Raw genomic sequence first — 20,463 nt, 5'->3', positions numbered from 1 at the left:
CTGTGTCTCTGGTACATTTCTTGGTAGTTTCATTTTCTGTGCATTTTGCCACAAAGTCCAATAGGTGAGTCAGGGTCTGGGTGCAGGTTTTTGTTAAGCTCTGGGGTTTTGGTCAAGAGTGTGCAGCTCTTTAGGTGACACTGTCACTGCAGAGCTGGTGAGAAGCTCCACAGGTTGTTCTGGGGGCACAAGCAACACCGTGGAACACAAGCACATTCTCCCCACACTGTGCAATGGTGAAGAGCTGATTACAGAGCCAGCAGGTTACCATATCCAAGGGTCCCCTTAAAAAGCTCTCTTTTGTTCCTATTTCAGAACTACATACGGTACACAGGAGTTCACTTAAAGAAAAAGAAGAAAGTAAGATGGTCCTGATATCTAGGAGTTCATAATCCATGGCTCGACATGACTATTCCAAATGAGGAAGGGAGTGCAGGGCAGCAGCACTGACCCTGAGCTCACTTGTGTAACTGAGCAACATCCCGACAGTAAGAGCATCAACTCAGAGGAGGAGTGTGCAGGAGAGCCTTGCTGCCAAGGAAGGAGTTAAATAAGGCCAGCTGAAAAGAAAGCAGGAAAGCCAACATCAGGAGTGAAGGCTTCAGAAAAGCAGGGTGGGGAGTCTGGAGAGAAGTTAGAACAGCCAGGTGAGCAAGATGCACACAAGGGTTAGGACTAATTTGTGGCTGAATTGAAGGGTGTGCTGAGGAATTCCTTGGAGTTCAGGGGCAGAACCTTGTCCTCATCATAGAAGCAATATGTGAAACAGCTGTTTCATTCATGCACCGATCTCCCCATTTCTGTTAATGGAAAGAGCACGCTGAGAAAATGATCCTTAAGCCACAACATTTAATACTTACCTTCAGCCCATCAAAGGGCAATGCTTTAAACTTGAGCTCCTGAGATCATGCCTAGCTTCCAGTGGGAGCCTTGCTAGCTATGCAGTACATTCCTGCAGCACTGAAGTTCCCAGGGACCCCAGGCAAAGCCCCAGCCGTTGGCTCTGGCTCTCAGGTGGGAAGAACTGTGGAAATCAGCAAAAGCAATCAGGGTGTAATTGCTTGCACAGACTGAGGATCAGCAAGCAGCAAATGGGAGTTTGAGTGCTTCGTGGGAAGGTAGTTGGCTTTTAGTTGTTAGAAAGGCTTTCAGTTTCTCTGTCTTGATCCATTTGGTTCACACTTTGCTAAAATTCTGACTTTTAGGTTCTTGTACAAATGCAAGGGCAGTGGCAAAGGGATGTTTCTGAAATACCTGTATCCATGTGAGTGGCAGAGGCGGGATGAGAATGCAGGAGCCTCCCTGCCTTCTCTACCCTTGGCAGCTGGGGTTTGGTAGAGGAAGTCAAACCATTGCTTTTCCTCTTATTAGAGGTGAAACCCAGTGGCATTTGAATTATTTGCATTGAACTAGACAGAGATCCTACCTGGATTGTAAGAAGACTTTTCTTTAATATTTTCTTTGGGGTTGGAGCACACGGTGAGGAGCTGGTGTTCTGCCCTGCAGCATGGGTCCATCACAGAAGCCTCCTTCCATCTTCCTGGTTGATACCTTTCCCATGATTGTGGACTTCCCTGTCCTTGCCATCACTGCACAAAGCAAGGTAAGTGCCTCATGGCTTTTTCTGAGCAAATCTAGGGCTATGGTTTAGCTGCCCTGAATGACTGGGAGTGAAGAGGAGTGTAAAGGGAGCTCTCTGCTCTTGCTGGGAAGGGCTGAGTCTATAATTTATCAGTTTTCTCTTTCTATAACTTTTGGCTTCTGCTTAAACAAAGATGACTTTTATCTCTGCCATAGTGGACGGGGAGCTTTCTGGAGAAATCTGCTTGGCCTTGAATTTGTACCACTAGGAAATAAAATAATTGAAGTTTGGGAGTTTTTCCCCCCTCTTAAAGCCCAGAAGTCTGTTTTCAACATTGTTGTGATAGAGTTTGTTTGTTTGATGTTCCTGTAGTTAATGGGCTTCTTGCTGTTTTCTCTGAGGCATAGTTGCTATTTATCTCTACTTTGCTTAGGCTCACCAGGAGGTAAGGTCCTTTTTTCCCTTTTTGTCTTTACCCCCCTTCTGTTTTTTCATCTCTTACGCCTTTTTTCCTCTCCTTTTTGCCTTTTTTGCCATTTTTCCCTAATTTTCCCCATGCCAGACTCAGCAGTCAGGTGGGGGCTTGCTTTGAGTGAGCTGCTGCATTTTTGTTACCATGTGACAGCATTGAACTCCAGGCACCCAGAAAGGTCTGGAATGCTGTGAATACGTTAACATGGGAATCCAGGAATTTTTCTTTGCCCATCTTGTTCTAGATGTGGGGCGCAATTGTGTTGAGCCAATTTCTTGAGTGCTCATGGAAGGAGAACACATCTCTAATTGTATTAATTTAAAAAAAGAATCAGGAAATGGGAGGGGGAAGATTAGTTCAGTTGGTCAGAGTATGGTGCTAAAAAACACCAAGGTTGCGGGTTCAATCCCTGTATGGGCCATTCATGTAGGAGTTGGACTTTATGATTCTTGTGAGTCCCTTCCAACTCAGAATATTCTGTGATGTGGGAAAAGACTTTCATAATTTATAGCTGTGAGATGTGGAAAAAGGCTTTTGTTTGCCAGAAGTGTCTGTGACCAGTAGTGGTTCGATCTGTCATGTTACAGCAGGACCTTTGCCATACTCTCCCTTCATGGAAGGGCTATTCAGAGCACTTCCAGCAAGGACTGAGGCAGCAAAGAAAGCACAACAGCCACATAGAGGCTGCAGGGACCTGGGGATCAGGACTAACATCAGCCCTGAACACGCCTTCCTATGGGGCAGACAAGGAGGTGGGTGTGTTGGACACTGTGTGATGTTGCTGCCTGCCCCTGCAGAGAGGAGGGCTTCTGTCTCTCCATGCTCCTTGTAGAGGTTTCAAAAGATTGGTGGGGGGGGAACTGTGATTGTCTCAAGAAATCTGATAAATATGTGTTATTTGTCTGTTTGTTTAAGTAAAGACTCTCCCTTACCAGTAGGTCTGCAGGGGCCAAGCTCATGTTTCATCATCCCCTAAAATATCACGAGTGATGTAAGAATTGGCCTAGATGCCCCATGAGAGACCTCCAAGAACTTGCCTGTGGTGAATCTATAGCTAGCTCATGCTCTGATTGTCAAACTCAGCCACTGTTTTGCCAGTGGTGGTTCCTGGAAAGCCAGTGGTCTGTAAAGGTATCAGAAGGTGCTTTGTGCACAGTGGCTGGGGAATGCAAAAAAAAAAATATCAAAAGCTTGTGCATGCTCCATTGCCCACAGAAGGAAGCAGACAAAACAGGAGGAAAATTAATGTCCATCTGCTTTAGGCTTAAGCTATTTTTCATTTGGTTGTATCAACACTGTAAAAGAACAAAGATGGATTCCCCACCCTCAACAAGGTTGGATGGTTCCTGGATTTGAGAGGTAAGAAATGGTGTTCTGAGCATCTCCCTGGATATTCCTGTGATCAGGCTCTGCTTGGCTGAGTGCTGTCTGGGTGTGACAGCCTTTGGGAGCAATGGTAACTGCATCTTAGCCCCTGCACAGTCACGAGGTGTTTTCAGGGGCAGAAGCCTGAATCAGCCCAGTACTCGCCTACCCATGGGCTCACAGTAAGGTGATGTGACTGGGCAAGAACTTCCTTGACTTACATACACTCTGGTTTTGCTGCTGAACAGGTTTGGATCTCCTCTTACTTTGTAGAAGAAGCTGGGTAACCCCAAAGTGCAGATTTTCTCCAGGGTTGTCCAATCCAGTGTTTTCTTTCCTTTTGGGCTCCCAAGCAGAACACTCTTCAGAGCCATGCCCCATTCTGCTGTAAAGTACCCCTTGCTTCTGCTCCTGATTTCCTTCAATATCTGAGCCTTGTTCACATCCCCCTTGCACCCTCACAATTCCTTTCTGTTGCCATGACCCTTTGCTTGCCCACTTTGGGACGATCTGCTGCTCTTTCTCTGCTGTATTGTCAGCTGCAGGAGCTGGGGGACCTCAGGCTCCAGGTGAGGCCCCTGGCAGAGGACTGACCCTGGCACAAACGCTGTTGCTCTGCACTCAGCTTGGCTTTGCATGGGGCAGGAGATGCCAGGCAGATCAGCTGCTGTGTCCTACCTTCCTATTGTCCTCCTTGTGGTGCAGCTGTTGCTCATCCAGGGACCAAATGTTAAAGATGTTGTGTTGCCCTTTTGGAATGGCAGTAACACCTTCCCTTGCTCTGGTCCCTGAAATGAAAGCTTCTCTGTAAGTGGAGAGGAAGCCTTTTCTGCAGCTGGAGAGCAGGAGCTGGGATGGGCAGCCTTTCACCACAGAAGCATCTCCAGCGCTGAGGCAATGTGACATCAGGACCAGAGCTAGCTGTGGTCTTAGGGGTGCTGATCTTGTGCCAACTCCTGGGGTGTCAGTGCTGAGATGCATCAGCAAGCATGTCTTGAACTTGTACCAGGGTCAAAGCAAGAGATTCTAAATTGCAGCTTGTCCCATAGCCATGGTCTTGTCCTTGTCAGGCAGCTGCCAGCTCTCCATCTGCTTCTGATTAATCCTCTCCCTGGGGGATGCTGACCAGTACATCCCAAATCAAGATGGAAGGAAGAAAGGGGGAAAATCAGATACTGAGGCAATCTTACTCTCTAATTTTTAACCCATGCTGGCGCCCTAATACAAACAGGAAGGCAGCTGGAGTTTGGACAGGGATCAGTAGACCTGACTTAGTGCTGTACAGAGCAGAACCAGTGTAATTATGGGAAAATGGGCATAGTCACAGAAATAACTGAGCTTTGATGGGAGGCAGGCTCTTTCCTGAGATCTTCTTTGGTGGCTAGCTCGCTTCTCATTCCTCCTCACCCTTTCCCTCAGCTCTGCAATGAACCCTGAGGGTCTGCAGCTCTCCCTCTCTTTAGAAAAGGGTCTGGGTTGTCACCAACACCAACACTGAGCTTTTCCCTTGGGAGGCAGCAAGGTGAAATCTTCCTCTAAGATTTAGGAGAAATCAAGATACAAAAGCCCATCTGGCAAAAACAGACTTGTCAATCTGGTAGCAAACATCATTTTCTCCAATTGCACATCAGGCATGAGGAGCACTCAGGCTTGGAAATCTGTCTCCAGGTGCTCACTGTAGAGTGCACAGATCAATGTGCTAGGTTAGTGTCCCCATCTCCAAACAATAATTTGAGTGACTTATGAAGCATGACATGTTGGTCTGGTCACATACATGTGGTCTGGTCACATAAATGTTCTCTTGGATCACAGTCCAGGCCAATAGTGGTGGGACTGTCCTTTCTGCCTGGGTTGAAACAAGCTTCATGTGATGCCAGGGATTGTCTGTTTGCTCATAGGTGAAGGAGCAGCAGCTCCTGCCTGTACTCAGGGTAGGACATGGTCCTGAGGCCCTGGAAGAGCTGGCACATGAGCCTGGAGGCAGCAGCTGCATGGGCACCGTGACCTTGCCACTGTTTTCACCATTTTTCCATTTGCTCAGCCATTCCCATCAGCCATTCTTGTTTCTTTTCCTGTTCATTCTGGGACTGGCTCAGACTTCTTTGCCAGCTTTTCTTGTCCCACATTTGTGTGAACCTTCTGGTGCAGAGAAGCAAGGTCTGGAGCTGTACTTCACTCTCCTTCCCATGGTCCTTGCAGAGGCACCTCTGCCCATGGTGGAGCTTTGCTTCCCCAGAGCCTCCAAGGCACTCGGAGCCCTGATGGATGCAGGGGGCTCCACCAGTGCCCAACTTGTCCTTTGGAAAGCTTCAGCTATGTGTGTGAGGAGACATTTTGTCTGAGGGATGAGGCTAAATGCAGGCCATGGTAAAGCCCCTGAGCAGCAGCTCTGGCACAGCTGCTCTGATGAGCTGATGTGCTCATTTCTGAGCAGAGCCACTTGCGGATGTAGAGGCAGCCCCTGGGCTCATGTGGACAGGGAAACAGGTGCTGAGAGTGTCTGGCAGGGATTTCTTGCTGGTGCCATGAGAGGTTGGAGGAATATTAGGGTTTTTCCCTTCTATAAATGGCTTTTGTGAGAACAGGTTTCTTAACTTGGGTTACAACAGCAAGGGCTAATTGAGCTTTACTGTGAGCAGTGACACATAAACGAGACAAAAATGTTGGCTAGGTTAGGTGAGAGATGAGCCTCATGAATGCAGTCTTCCTCACAAATTCTCTTAAAGGACTTCTGGCCACACTCAAACCTGTGTCAGGCACACGGTGAGGTGTCTGCTGTCCTGCAGCAGGATGGAGGCTTTGAAGAGCTGCTGGGGCAGGAAGGGCTATCACTGCCCTTAAACCCTGATCCCCTGTCATGGGAAGAAATGGCACTCCTGCTGTTGAGTAAGGCACTCGGTCTGACTTCCCAGAGAGCTGCCTCCCTTATGGCTGAGGACACGGGAGGCATTTTGCCAGGCTCTCCTGCTGCTCAGCGAGGGTGGGGGAGTCTGGGACATGAGGGAACCCTGTTCCTGCTGCTGTTGGGAGCACAGGAGTGCTCACTTGCTTGCTCACCACTCCATCCAGCTGGGTTTAATTTTAGAAACATAGTGCTATCTTGGGGCATCTTTTTCCATGGAATGCAAGTCTTTAAGTAAATAAATAACAGCTTTGTGGAGGCGGAACGACAGCCCGTAACCGCACTGCAAAACACTCGATTTGAGCCCCATTTCACTTGCACGTGGAAATACTTTGTACAGAAACAGTGGCTGCACTGCCTCCCTCTCTTGGTTCAGCCCCCTCTGGAGCTGGCCATGTGCATTGATTAAAAAGAAATAAAAACACCTTGAAATACCAGCCTTGAAGAAGTGGAAATGAAAACCCCTCCAGCTGCTGGGGTTCAGCTGGAGTTCTCTGGCACAGGTTTGCTAAAGCTATGCTTTCCTGGTGAAGGGCTGTTACTGACTGTTCCTCTGCTGCATCTGGGACATCCCAGAGGGATGTGCTCTGGGGCATCCTTAGCAACCCAGGAGAGAAATAGCAGGCTATAAAAGATGGCAGGCAAGAAACTTGTGTTTAAATGCCCCTCCCAGTCTGGCTGGCCAAGAGCCTTCTGCAGGCAGACATGTTGCTGATGGCTGAAGGTCCTGGGTGTGTCCCTCAAAGCATGTTTGCTGGCTGGAAAATCCCATTAAAGCCATTTTACCAGAGCAAGAACCCATTTTCATTGCTCAGATCCAGCAGCTCTGGCATGGCATCTGCTGCATGAGCTGCTGCTAACTTTGTTCCCCTGAGTCAGCAAGGGAGGCTCTTCTAAAGCTCCCAGTCTGAGTAAGACTTGCCACGGTGGCCTTCCTCTGATGTAGGGACTTGGAGATGCACCTAAATAAGCAAGGTGGAACAAATGATGTAAAAATAACCTAGGCTGACACCTACTCACTCTGCTCTACTCCTACTGCACATTGCTGCTGCTGGGACAAGACAGTACTGAGATGGCAGGATTCTGTGCTTGTAATGAAACTGGGTCAGGAGCACCCACCTTGGGTGCATTAGGAGTTGGCAGTGTTGATTCTGGTTGCCTCCACCAAGCCAGAGGGATGGCTAGACTGTGCCTAATCATGGAGGTATGACTGAGCTCTGCCAGGGTCTTTGAAACAAGTGGGCTTGAAGTCAGCAGCTGTGGCTTGGAAAAAGCATCATGTAGCATCCTGGTGCCATGTGCAGATGGGATGCCTGAAGAAGTTTTGCTCTAGTCTTTCTCTTCTAAGATGAAAACCTTACCTTGTCCTTCTTCCTGTAGCTCTTGGCAAGAGCAGTTTTGGGCATGACTGTGATAGTTTTGTGTGTTTGTTCAGAGATGGATATAGTATTTTAATTCACTGCAGGACCTGGGGATTACTAACTGTACCTCAGCTTTTGCTGGTGGCTTCTCTTCCCAGCAGGCTACAGGGACAGGAGAATTTTCCGTGTGATGTGGTTCTGCCTCCTCTTCCTCTGCAAACTACCCAGCTAAGCCATGTCCTCTCCGTGGCCTCCTCCTGCTGCTTCCACGGATACTCTGAAGGGAATTTTTTTTTTTAAACCCTTGTGAAGGCCTTCTCCTGTGGGGCTGGGCAAGCTCTGCCCATGTTCTCTGTGAGCCCAGGATCAGGGCGGCCCTGGCAGCTGCTTGTCTTTTCCACTGATCCCAATTAAGATTCAGTCTTGGCAGGATGGAGCCTTTTGAGCTGCCAGCTGCAATAGGAGAGATGAGGCTTCAGGGGCAGCAGAAATTATTCCCTTCCCTCAGCTCAGCTTATTTCTTGGATCTGGGCTGAGGATGGCCCCAAGGGTTGATCTGCAGAAGCCAAATGAGCCACACAGAGCTAAAACATTTCCATTCAGCGTCAGCCCAGGGTGGGGAAGTGCAGCTCTCTGAAGCGCTGAGACTGTGGGTGGCAGCTGGGGAGGGGATGGAGGGAGTGAGGGATGGACGGGTGGTGTAATTCCAGGCACTGCCTCACACAACAGCAATTCCAGCCTTGCTGCAACTGTGCATGTGGGGAGCCCAAATCACCCCGATAATGAAACCTAAGTTCGTTAAGGCTGCAGTAGTGGCAGGTCAGGGCTGTGCAGCTGAACCCCTCTCCCAGCAGCAGATGCTGCCTGGTGTGACACTGCACAGCTCTGCTGGTGTTGACAGAGCTTTGCCACAACCTGAACCAGCAGGTAACTGGCCTAGGGCACTACCTATGGAGCAGCCGTGTATCTGATAGCCTGTGTTGTCTTCCAAGCATAATATTAACACAACTTTACAGCTGCCTGGCCCTCCTGCTATCTCCTCCTTTTCCTCCCCTACCTCCTGTCCCACTGCAGCCAAGCTGCCCTTGACTTTGCAAACACAAACTCTGCTTTTGCTGGCCTCGCATCCTTTCAGCTGCGCACCCTGAAAGTATCAGGGATAGAGAGTGTTTCTGTTGAACTTAATTTTAAATTCATGCAGGAAGAGCTTAGTAGTACTAAGAGTACTAAGAGTTCCTGGTTTTGAGCAGACTGGCCAGAATTTGAGATCATGCCCACTCTGTTGGAGTCACTGACGGAGCAATTGTCTCTGCTGCTAATTTGGAGTTCTGGAAGCAAACCTTAAGAAATCATGAAGTGTGAAACTTTCTTCTGTGGAGCAAGTGTTGTGTGGATGGCACCTCAGAGAGCCAAGGGCAGTAGGCAGCTTGCCTGATGGCCACGGCCGTGCCATTGCTGTTGGGTTGTGCACACGCAGCTTAGCAATGCCTGGTTTGTTGTGCTTCTCTGCTTTTGTTGTGCTTCTCTGCTTGGAGGAAAGCTCAGCAGTGTCAGGGCATCCATCCTGTCCCTTCCTTTGGACTTGCACTCAGCTGTGCTTTACTGCTACTATTTTGGGTACCCTTTACTCTCCAAAGGAGGAAATGGACTAAGTACAAAGATAGAGATGCTAACTGGAAGCTTTCTAAACATGGCACTGGCAGGGAGCATGGAGGGACAGGGGAAGGTAGAGACAGCTGGATTTGTGTCTCAGCCACCCACTGTTTAAGCTTGCTGTTACCCAAAGTGAGAATCTGCTCTTATAAGAGTGCACCGAGTTCACCCGCAGCCCTTCAGGCACAGCCTGTGACAAAGGATTCAGCTCTTCATCCTGTGCCTTTCTGGCACCATGCCAGGCATGTCAGGGTGTTGCCTGCCATCATCATGACTTTTGGAGAGCTCCTCACATCCACTGGTTTTGAGACCTAAGTTGAGGCTTTTACTTGACATCTCAAAAACCTGAAAACCTGGCCAGCCCACTGCAACCAGCAATTCCTCCAACTGATTTCAGATTCCCTGAAATGCTGAGCTTCTCTTGGAGCGAGGCTCTGGTGCGTGGAGGGAGGTGAACTAACTGTGTTTCCATTTAACTAATTAGCAGCTGTGTCTTGGCCAATGCACACACGATGCACCAGCCATTTTTCAGCTGTTCCAAGCCTGCCTGACTCTGCTGAGGCAGCCAGAGGAAGACGAGAACCAGCAAAGCGCCAAGGAAGGGGCAGGACCAAGGGCCAGATTCTGTTCAGTCAAATACCATGTAAAGCTGAGTAACAGGGAATTTACAGGGAATCCCTGCAAGGCCTGAAAATGGCTAACAAAATTCATTGCTCTTTTTATTGTTCAGCTGTTGTTGCTTTTAGAAACTAGTTTTGAGCAGTTCCCATTCAGAAAAAAAAGTCCCTCCCTGAGGTATTTCAAGCTGTCTTCCCCCCGTGGCCCATTCTCCTTCCTGAAAGCACTGCTCTTTTGACATAATCTCTTTAAGAATTCTTAATGGCCAGCTTCTGCCAGCTTCTCCTTATACGCTGCATCCAGTTTTTAATAGGACAGTGTGAGGGTGGAGTAACTAGTTGTCAGGATGTGGGCATAAAGGAAAGCCAGGCTGAGATGCCCCAAAAGATTCAGCCTGGATTAGCAGTGAACAGACTGTAAGACACAAATGGGCCATGAGCTGGGACAGTTGAGTTTCCAGCAGGCAAAAGCTCTACTGTGTGTGCATTGTGAGGGTTGCCATGGTCTGCAGTATTTGTATTTTGAGCTGTGTTTGACACGCACAAAAGTGCAACTTGAACTCTTATGGCACCCTTCAAGAGAAGGAGGTGGTAGGATTGGTGCTTTACTCTGCTTTCTGCTCCTAGAAAAATAATGTGCTTATTTTAGGACTGACAGCATTTGGAATCTTAAAATCATTTAGGTTAGAAAAGACCTCTAAGGTCATTGATGCCTTCTTGCTAGCAGGAGACCTGAGAGTTTTCCAAGTTCAGATGGATGAGAAGGGGAATTTCTCTTAAGGCTTATTTGTGATACAGAAGGGATGGACTTTTATACAGGCACTTCTCTGAACCTTGGTTTCAGTTGTGGTCATTCAGACTAGGAAGAAGAGCTCTGAAGGCCCCAGTTCTGCAACAAAAAGCAGTGATGTTATATACAGCCACTGGCTCAGAACAGGCATGTGGGAGAAGCTGGAATAATGACAAGAGATGATGAATTATGATGTTAAACCCACAGAATTACACATTTTAAGAACAGACAGATTAAAATGAGTTTCTTTCAACAACAGCAAAAAAAAAAAAAAGGTTTTTATAGTAATAAGTTCTTATGACTGATCCCTTGCTAATTGCTGACTAATCATGAAACTTGCAAAGCCTGCCTTGTTGCTTGTCCCAAGTAACTATTCATAGAAGCTTTTGGGTTAAAACATAAAGATAAAAAAAAAGGATATTCAAAGTAATGCAAACCACACTCCATTGCAACTAGTATTTATTAAAAATACAGTGGACAAAAAAGCAAACCTCCAAAAAGTAGTCATCAACCTCATCAATGTATATTACACCATGGCCCACCCAGCACCACGGAAACACAGAGCGCTCTCAACCCATTTCTCTTGCAAAATGTTGACTCATGTTTGGTTCATTACCTATAAATGTGCATAGTTTAGAGACTTGATAATGTAACATGAGCATAAAATGGCACCAAAGTCAGTTTTCCCTGCACTTCTAGCCACTCTCAAACCATGGAAGTAGTGAAATGTGCGTAAGTAGCGAGATGTGCATGGTGGTCATGTGTGTGCTCAGTAGTCCCTGGTATGGCCCTGAGTCCTTTGTGTGAGCTTTGCAGCAGCATGACAGCAAACTTCAATCATATGCCCAAAGCATTGTTTTATTGCTACTGAGTACACAGAGTTTCTGTTTCATTTTCAAAATTAGCTAGAGCCTGGGGCAGGCCAGGAGGGCAGGGTGTGTTGTGCGTGGTGAGGGGAGGGAAGTGCTTCTATCAGTCAGTAGACTTAGCAGGTTACATGTGTGCTTACTTTTCCTGGCACTTTGTTTCCAAGCTGAGCTAAGGAAACGTTCTATGAGCACAGCAGTTCATAGATGTGTTCAGAGAATGCAATCTCTTGTATGTGCAGGATTGGGTGGGACTGTTGGTGTCAGTATGGCAGTGCTGGCTACACTCCTGGGAATGACAGGGAGTCAAGACTGTAACAATGCATGTAGATTGTCCTAGTTCTGGCCAGGACATGGGTAATTTTTGCAGGAGCCAAGAGAGGGCATGGCTAACAGCATGGGGGGTTTTTATGGGGAACAGAAAAGGGGTCTTTCTAGTAAGGGAGCCGTCACTTAGTGCCTGTTCTCTCTATTATTGAAGGTGTTACTGCTCGTTTCCTTATTCTATTGATGCTTCCAGTAAATTGTTCTTATCTGAACCCATGATCTTTACCTACTGTGCCTCCAAATTCTCCTCTCCAGCCTGCCATGGGGAGGGAGGAGCAAGAGAAAATGGAACACTAAACTGGGGAATACCATTCTTAAACCACATCATTAATGTACAAATGCTTATGGATTTTGGGCACCAAGATTTCCAGATTTCTTTCCCTTTCAGCTACAGCTGCTATGTCTGTTGCTCTCTGCACCTTATCTCACAATGACAACAAACAAGAATCAGATCAATTCACCTGCAATGGAAAGAGTGCCTTTTGTTGTAGCTGGTGTAGGAAATTTGTGAAGGATCTGTAGCAAAACCTATTGCCTCCTCATCTGAGACCTGTGCTTACTTTACATGAGCAGGATGTGCATGGCAGTGTGGTGTGCTCATAGTACTTTAACCACGTAAGATGATTTTTTGGTAGTGTCGTTGACCTTACTAGAATTGTCTTTAACCCTGTGTGTATGGAGGGAGCACCCTGAATAACGTGCAGCTTCATATTAGCCGTAAGCAACCAGTAACACCCTGTTTAGAGCACTTAAATTAACATTTGAAAAGCAGCCATTAATATTAACAAGAATGTTGAGTAATTTCTTCTCTAGGACAGTTAATTACCAAGGCTAATTAATGCTACATGACTGTGGCCACTGCTACATTTATGGGGACACTTAAGTGCTCCAAGGCCAGAAGACTTCATGAAAAGCAAATTAGAGAAACATGCAGGAAAACACTCTGGCAAAGGCAATAGTAACTACCTTCATTTTCCAAGTGGCCACTAGTATTACAGTCTGTTTTATCTGTCAGAACTACACAGGTTTCTGGTTACTAGGAGCTGCACCATGGCATTAAAAATTTGGAATCTTCTAGGGCTTGGTGCAACATCTCCTTCTAAAGTCAGGGAGAGCTTAATACTTACTTCTGTGCATGGCAAAATTAATCCCTTAAGCATGCAAACAAGGCATCCATGTATTTCAGTGCTAAGGTCAAAATGCTGGAACATGCTTCTAACATTGTAAAACTTATCTTTCATATCAGAAAAATAATTCTTCCACACCCAGAAATCCTCTTTCTGCATCATGTTTTACAGAGCACAAGGGAGAAAACTGGGCAGCTGCCTTTTTTTTTTTCCTTTTGAAACTGATTGTGTGGGTATTTCCCACTTGCATGTGTCTATTATGAGGAAAGGCTGAGGGAGCTGGGTCTGTTCAGCATCCAGAAGAGATGACTGATGTCTCAATGTATATCAATGTCTAAGGGGGAGATGCCAAGATTATGGAGCCAGGCTCTTCTTGGTGGTGCTGCGCAATAGGACAAGAGGCAATGGACAGAAATTGATGCACAGGAAGTTCCACCTGAACTTTTTTACTCTGCAGGTGACTCAGCACTTGAAACAGATTGCTGAGAGAAGTTATGGAGGCTCCCTCAAGGGAGATATTCCAGTCTGGACACAACACTGTGCCATGTGCTCTAGGTGCCTGAGCAGGGGGAGGTTGGACCAGGTTGGACACTGTTGTCCTTTCCAACCTTAGCCATCCATTCTGGGATTCTTTGATTCTGTGAAGGGAAGCAGTAGCACTGCAAAGGGATGGGAGCTGCCCCTTGACTCCGACTGTTCCATGTTTATAATCTCTGCTGTATGGTGAAATTCCCCAGCTATGTTCTTCTCACTGTCACCCTCTAAATTCAATGAAGAAGGTCAGGGGAAAGACTGACAAACACAATTCTGAAATCTTAATCCTTGACTTAAAAATAGTTGCCAAATAACAGCACTTTCAGCAGTGGCCTAATTTCCAGAGTGCACAGTTGCATGGTGTGATGACAGCAGGTGTATTTCACAGCACAAAGGAAAAAAAAAACCAAAACCAAAAAGCTCTGTGGTATAAGCAGGAATCTTTTCTCAATCTGATCATGAGAACACTGAAATGGAGGTACTGGCAGAGTGGAGAAGTCTGTCCTCTAGAAAATACACATGGTTTTCAACAGAGATAAGTGGCTCCACTGTTCAAGTGAGCTGAAAGAGTAAGGCAATGCTGGAGGCATGGGGTTGCTGTACTGTACACACCTGTGGAGGTCTCCAAGCTCACCAGCTGAGCAAAAGGACTTCTGTAAGAGGCTGAACAGAAACAGTGGTCACTTGGAGCGCTGGAGCTATCTGAATATTATCTAGACCCTTGAGAAGTTTCCCCTCTGCCCACCTGTCTTACTAATCAACTTGAGCTCTTGGATGACAATGTCATGAGTGACTGCTTTGCACATGTCATACACGGTCAGTGCAGCCAGGCTGGCAGCTGTGAGAGCCTCCATCTCCACACCTGTCCTCCCCCAGGTGTGACAGGAGCTGCGAATCACCACTGCATGCCTGGCCTCATCCAGGCTCAGAGACACCTCAACATGGTACAGAGGGATGTTGTGACACAATGGGATCAACTGGCTGGTCAGCTTGGCTCCCTGAATTCCTGCAATTTGGGCTACTCCCAGCACATCCCCTTTCTTCACCTGGTTTTGCTTCACCATCCCAAATGCCTTCTCACCCAGGAGAACCACGGCACCAGCAACAGCACTTCTTCTGGAATCTGGCTTCCCTCCAACATCAACCATTGTGGCCCGTCCTTCCTCATCAGTGTGAGTCAAGTTGTCAGAGGCACGAGGTACCCTGGTGCAAGACCCTGAATCCCTGGTATGGAATTCAGATCCTGAACATGCCTCTTTGGACTGACAATCCACAGGAACTTGGCCAACAGAAGCATCAAGGCACTTTGTATCAAATGTGGAGCTTGGATCCTTCTGGAAGACACAGTAGCCTCGGAGCTGGGTTTGTAGAATTCCTGTTGCTATGTGCCACTGTTTCTCTGGGTGAGATCCTGGTAGGAAAATTTGTCCTGTGAATTTATTTTTCATTGCTGCTTTTCCATTTTGTTTGGGTAAACTTGCTCTCAAAGTCAGCCAATGGCTAAATGTGTGGCCCCGCTGTTCTGAATTTGGGGAATTCTGTAGGGCATCTTGGCAAAGTGGGAATGACATCAATGCAGGCTCTGGGGAAAAAAACAAAAAGTAAGATGAGAAGAACATCTTACTAACTGGAAAGCTAAACTGCCTGTAGCAGCTGAGAACCCACTCAGAGGACTGCTTGGGACTTCCTGTGTTACAAAAACCTCAATAAACCTGCAAACACCCACATTTTTCCCCTACCTCCTTCTCTTCTCTCTCATCAGTTCCCCGCATTTCCTGGTTTGCTATTAAAAATGACAAGACTCAGACTCATTTCAAGGTCCCTGACAAAAAGAAACAACTTACTTTCTAAATGTATCAACACCTTCTGAGAAACAGCAGCCAAGAAAGCTTATAGGAGCATCAGTTCTGAAGAAAAGTGAATCATGGCGTCTCAGCATCCATTTGGGACCATCCCAGCACCAGCCTTCTTTCAAAAGCTTGGCAGGGTTAAGAGGAAATTTTTACACTCAGATTCTCAGCTCTGCCTTTCCAAACACCTCCCTCCCAGCACAGGCAGCTGCACTTCCTCCTTTCATCTCCTTCTGCAGGGAAGGGTCATGCCAGCACTTGAGGACAGCAGGGACCAGAAGCACTGCAACTGCACTGTCTACAATCTCAGAGGGTGATGGGAACCTCTCGTATTATTGCCAGCTCTTAACACGTTAATGACAGCTGAAGTTTAAGCACTGGAAAAACCACAGTCCCCTCACTGAGAGACAGATTTTAAATCTACTCAGAAGCATGTTCCAAGTTGAGCTGGCAGAGCTCCCAGCTGGCAGAGAGGTAGTAAGCCCTCCTGCCCCTTTTCGCCATTTAATCCTTTGGTTTTGGCATTTGCACTAGGCTAAATGCCAACTGTGAAGACAGAAGGAGTCTCTTTTACATAAAAGTGAATAAAATGTTTTGTAAGTAAAGAAAGCAGTATAGAGTTAAGTGGCTAAGCCCTGGTCTAACAGCACCACTGATAAGCATGTTTCTCTTTTTCTGAAGAAATGTGGTATTAGGCTGTGCTCAATAACCTCCTTTGGTAGCCCTGGTATTCAAGGACTCCCTTTCCAGCCTATCCACAGGTGCATCAAAGCAGCTTCCTGCCCCTCTGCACATTGCTGAGCTACCTCTGCTGCCCAGGGACTGTCCACATGACAGTAATAGACACAGTGTGGACAAATTGTGCTCCTCCATCTTTTGTAAAGGGAAACTCACCAAACTCTTCCTTGTTAGTTCCAGCCTCTGCTAAAACAAGACTGATGCACTTAGCACCATTTTCATCCAGAGTACCCTCCAAACATTGGTCTGAACGTACCATTCCTGAAGCTTAAATCAACCACAGATTTCACTATTATAATCACTACAATAACTTAAATTCAGGCAAAGGCCTTTTTTCATCTACAGTTGATGGCCTATAAGCAAGATTCCTGCAAGTCTGAAGGCATGTGTTTACCTCAGAGGAATGGGATTAAATGGACATAAATGTGCTGAGTGAAACATTTCTCTGCTTTAGAAAAGCATAGAAAATTATTTTCTTATTCCTCTTCTCTTGCTCTCTCTTTCCATAGTGGGGCCTAACCTGAATATTCCTTTTAAAATCCAGGAACTCTAAACACTCTGTTCTGCTGGATTCCTTGATAAGCTTTAAAGCTGACGCTAGACCCCTGTGAAAATGTCTTGTTTTCAGGAGAAGCCAGACTGCAAAGGCAGACAAGTACTTCCTTCCACAGGGTAAACACACATGGGTGGGAGCAGGGAGAAAAGTTTGCTCAAGTAAAGTGGGAAATAAACAGACTGCAAGAGACAGTAATGAGTGCAAAGCATCTTTGCTTTTCTGAACAACCTACACTTCTTGAAGTTCTATATCTAGTCATCTCTATTTGCAACCAAAGCGCTCATATACCTACCAAAAAAAAAAAAAGTAATAGTTTTCTACTGCACCATATACTGAAACCATCTGATTAACTCCATCTCCTTATATCCTATTACTGCACCTCAAGTTTAATTGTGTCAGCTTCCAACTAGCACAATCTCAGGGGGAGAAAGAAGGCAGAGATACTTAAACTAATGAGGAAATTCCCATAACTGAAGTGAACCCAGGAGAAAAAGAACCTGCTGAAAGGAATATTTTGATTAAGGGAAATAAGATACAAACCGTATAGCAAAAGATTAGACAACAGCAGTGCAGAGAAGACGCCAGGTTTGGCTCACTGCATCTAGCAAAACCAATTAGTGATTTCCACAGCACTCATTAAATTTCATTAAATTAATTCCATACACACACTCCCCCACTGACTGCTTGCACGCCAGCATTATTTGAAGTTTGTAACTAATTCAAAACACAATTAGGAAATCTCCTAATGATTCCCCATGTGACACAGTGGGATACTCTCCACTCATCTCCAGTCTCTCCACTGATGCGGTGACTGCCAGCAGTCAGTCTCAAAGGGAGATGGAACAGCTGAAGGAGGAGGACCTGGACAGGATGCCTCTTTCACTGCATGTAAGACAATGTTAAAGCACTTTTCAAAAGAAGTTGGATTGTTCTGATCTGTAGACATCCAAACATTGCTATGAATGCTAACTTTGGAGCGTGGGAATTCTTTCAAAGAGAACTTGAAAAATTATGTAGGTCCCAGTGAGCTGTCAAGAGTTTAATATAGTATTTTTCATCTTAAAAAAAAACCAACAAAATTTTCCTCATGCAGCAAGTCAATATACACTTTAAACAAAGGGTCCTCCTTACCCTTTTTCTAGAATACAATGCAGCAGTGGCCAAATACGAGCAAGCAAAGGCACAGTCTTGCACCAGCCAACACGGAAAATAATGGCTCTTTAAAGTGAGGCACCAAGTGAAAAACACTCCCAGTGAAGACCTATGTTAAGGACCTCTGTGGATCCTATATCCTAATAATGGCAACATAAGTACAAGCCCTGGGGGCTTGGTTTAAAAAAAGAGTAGTTGCTATTATAGTATCACCTGTTGAAAAGACTTGCAAATTAATGCATGCTCCCCTCCTCCAGAGTACCTGTTTTAAAACCTGTGTTTTAAGCTGCCCAGCAGCTAACCTGCTCCAAAACGCCAATGGGAGGATGAGAGTTTGGATTTGAAATGTAATGTTCATGTCTTTCACCCTTGTTTGTTTTTTCCCCCACAACTTGTTGATAAGGAACAATGACATCTTGCTATTAACCTCACAAAGCTAACTCTTGTAACCATTTCTTAAGGTTTTTTGAAAGACAGCTCTTACAGAATAGGTAAACATAGGCATGGACAAGGTAAATAAAATCACACTGAAGGAGATGTTAAAAATCAGTAAGAGAAATACAGCAGTGCTACATCACTCATGAACAGAGCTTCAGGCAGAAGGGAGAGTTAGCAAACAGCTTCAATAGACACTAGAAGGAAAGGAAAGGAAAGGAAAGGAAAGGAAAGGAAAGGAAAGGAAAGGAAAGGAAAGGAAAGGAAAGGAAAGGAAAGGAAAGGAAAGGAAAGGAAAGGCTCTTGGTTCATAGGTCTTTGATGATTATGTTCTGAGACTTTGCAGCAATAAGAGGCAATTTTAAAAGAATGAAGCCCCCCATGTCAGATTCTGAAGTAGCAGTGAGGTAGGAACACTTGCATTTCTGTCAGCTTGATGGCTCTATGTATGTTATAAACAAAGGTGAATTTCTTAATCCATGGATAAACTCCATTCTGCATGCTTTATATTTATATAGCAATACAGTCAAGACTCAAACTGTCTTGTAAGTAACTATACTGTTTTACTTGAGTAGGAAGGTTGATTACCCCTCTGGAAAATGTAATGAAGTGTCTTAATTAGAGCAGACAAAACCAGGGCTGTCAATTGGAAAACCAGGTAAGGCTCAGTAGGGACACTAAATCTTTCCTTCTACTCCACTGCAGCATGTTAACTATAACTGGCTAATTAGGAAGCCCTTTTCTTTGCCTAAACCTAGGGCAGAACCAAAAGCTAGACTTAGAAGCCAAAGTTTCTCTGTTCCCCCAAAGACAGAAACCCAACAAAATCACTGTATGTTTTTTACGTACTGATTTGTCACCCACCAATCAGGACCATTGGCCGGTTTTTCATCCGGGAAATGTTAAACATGCCTAGAAATAAAATAAGGAACACATAAGAATCCCAGCTTTCTAGGCCTTAAGTCATGCATCAGGTTTACATGTTTAGTTTTCTGCTCTTCAGAGTGCAACCTGCATACTAGGAAAAACAAAGCTCAGTAAAGACCAAGGGAACCAGAGGAAGGGGAATCCAGTATGGTATAATTTAAAACTATTATCTGCCTGAATCTCCAGGCATCCAGCTGCTGTGGGTCTAACACACTGCAGAACTCTTTCCAAGAAAGCTTGCCATAATATGAATTACAGCCTACCTACTACAGAATTCAATCTATTTGAGACTATCTTGTCTGTAACAACAGCATTTGTCTGTTCTAGTTCTATAGATAAGCTGTTAATAAGTGTTCCAGTTCAAAGAAGTTCAATCACAGAAAGCCCCAGGGACAATAATGAGATTAACACAAACTGAGAGAAGATAATGTCAGGTAAATGCTGATGATGGTAAAATGACTTTAAAAGACTCTTCCCCATCTACTCCCTCCTTTCCTAAAGCAGAATTCATAAATAAAGGGTCTACAAATAAAGGAACTAATCCCTCCCCTTTCCTTAGTTTCCTTAGGTTTATAAGGCACTATTTTATCTGGGTCAGACCAATGTCCTTTGCAAGTTAGCCTACACTTAGATTTAAAAGCTACCTTTAAATTTGTTTCACACATTAGGAGAAAAGGGAAAAACCTACTGCTATTAATCTGTCAGAATCTGCAAGAAAACAAAAGGGCCAAAGCGTATTTTTAGTGTACAGGGGACTAATCCATGATTATAAAACCAGTTCATGTACAAAAGGTCAGCATTCCCAGCTGGAGCCAGATTACAAAAATTCAGGTTCAGATGTTAATGTTTATATTAATATAAATTCAGAAAAGACAAATGCAGCCTGAGAATGTGACATCATGGACCTTGTGTCACAACCTTATGCAGAGTACTAGATGAGTACCCAAAAAGTCCTGAATGGTGGCAAAGAGATTTGTCACTTCTAGAAACATGTTAATGCAGTACTTGGATCGACAGCTCAATTTAGTCCTTCTTTTACAGTAAACTAATAAAAAAAAAGGATCCAACACAACTACTTAGCTTTACACTTTGCTGTTGCTATTATGAGCAGTGGTATTTGCATATATTTGAGAGCAGAAGTCAGTCCAAAAGTCTTTCAGACAGTTTGGATTCTAACTCTCATGGAAGGTTACAAGTACCAGGACATTG

The 20,463-nt window shown here is 45.4% G+C and overlaps 1 protein-coding gene across 1 annotated transcript in view; it reads right to left on the bottom strand.

Moving 5' to 3' along the window:
- Positions 1-11,184: 11,184 nt before the first annotated feature.
- MOCS1 (molybdenum cofactor synthesis 1) overlaps positions 11,185-20,463 on the bottom strand; it is a 30,087-nt gene continuing 20,808 nt past the window's right edge. The window contains exons 10-11 of the mRNA XM_036380041.2: positions 19,192-19,239; positions 11,185-15,178 (exon numbers count right to left, since the gene is read on the bottom strand). Coding sequence (XP_036235934.1) covers positions 14,310-15,178; positions 19,192-19,239 — 917 coding nt within the window. The 3' untranslated portion in view covers positions 11,185-14,309. The remainder of the gene's footprint in view (positions 15,179-19,191; positions 19,240-20,463) is intronic.

Source organism: Molothrus ater, chromosome 3 (assembly GCF_012460135.2).
Source record: "Molothrus ater isolate BHLD 08-10-18 breed brown headed cowbird chromosome 3, BPBGC_Mater_1.1, whole genome shotgun sequence".
NCBI classification, from domain to species: Eukaryota; Metazoa; Chordata; class Aves; order Passeriformes; family Icteridae; genus Molothrus; species Molothrus ater.
The sequence above is the reverse complement of the archived record's forward strand: the minus strand, read 5'-3'. Positions and strand labels throughout refer to the sequence as shown.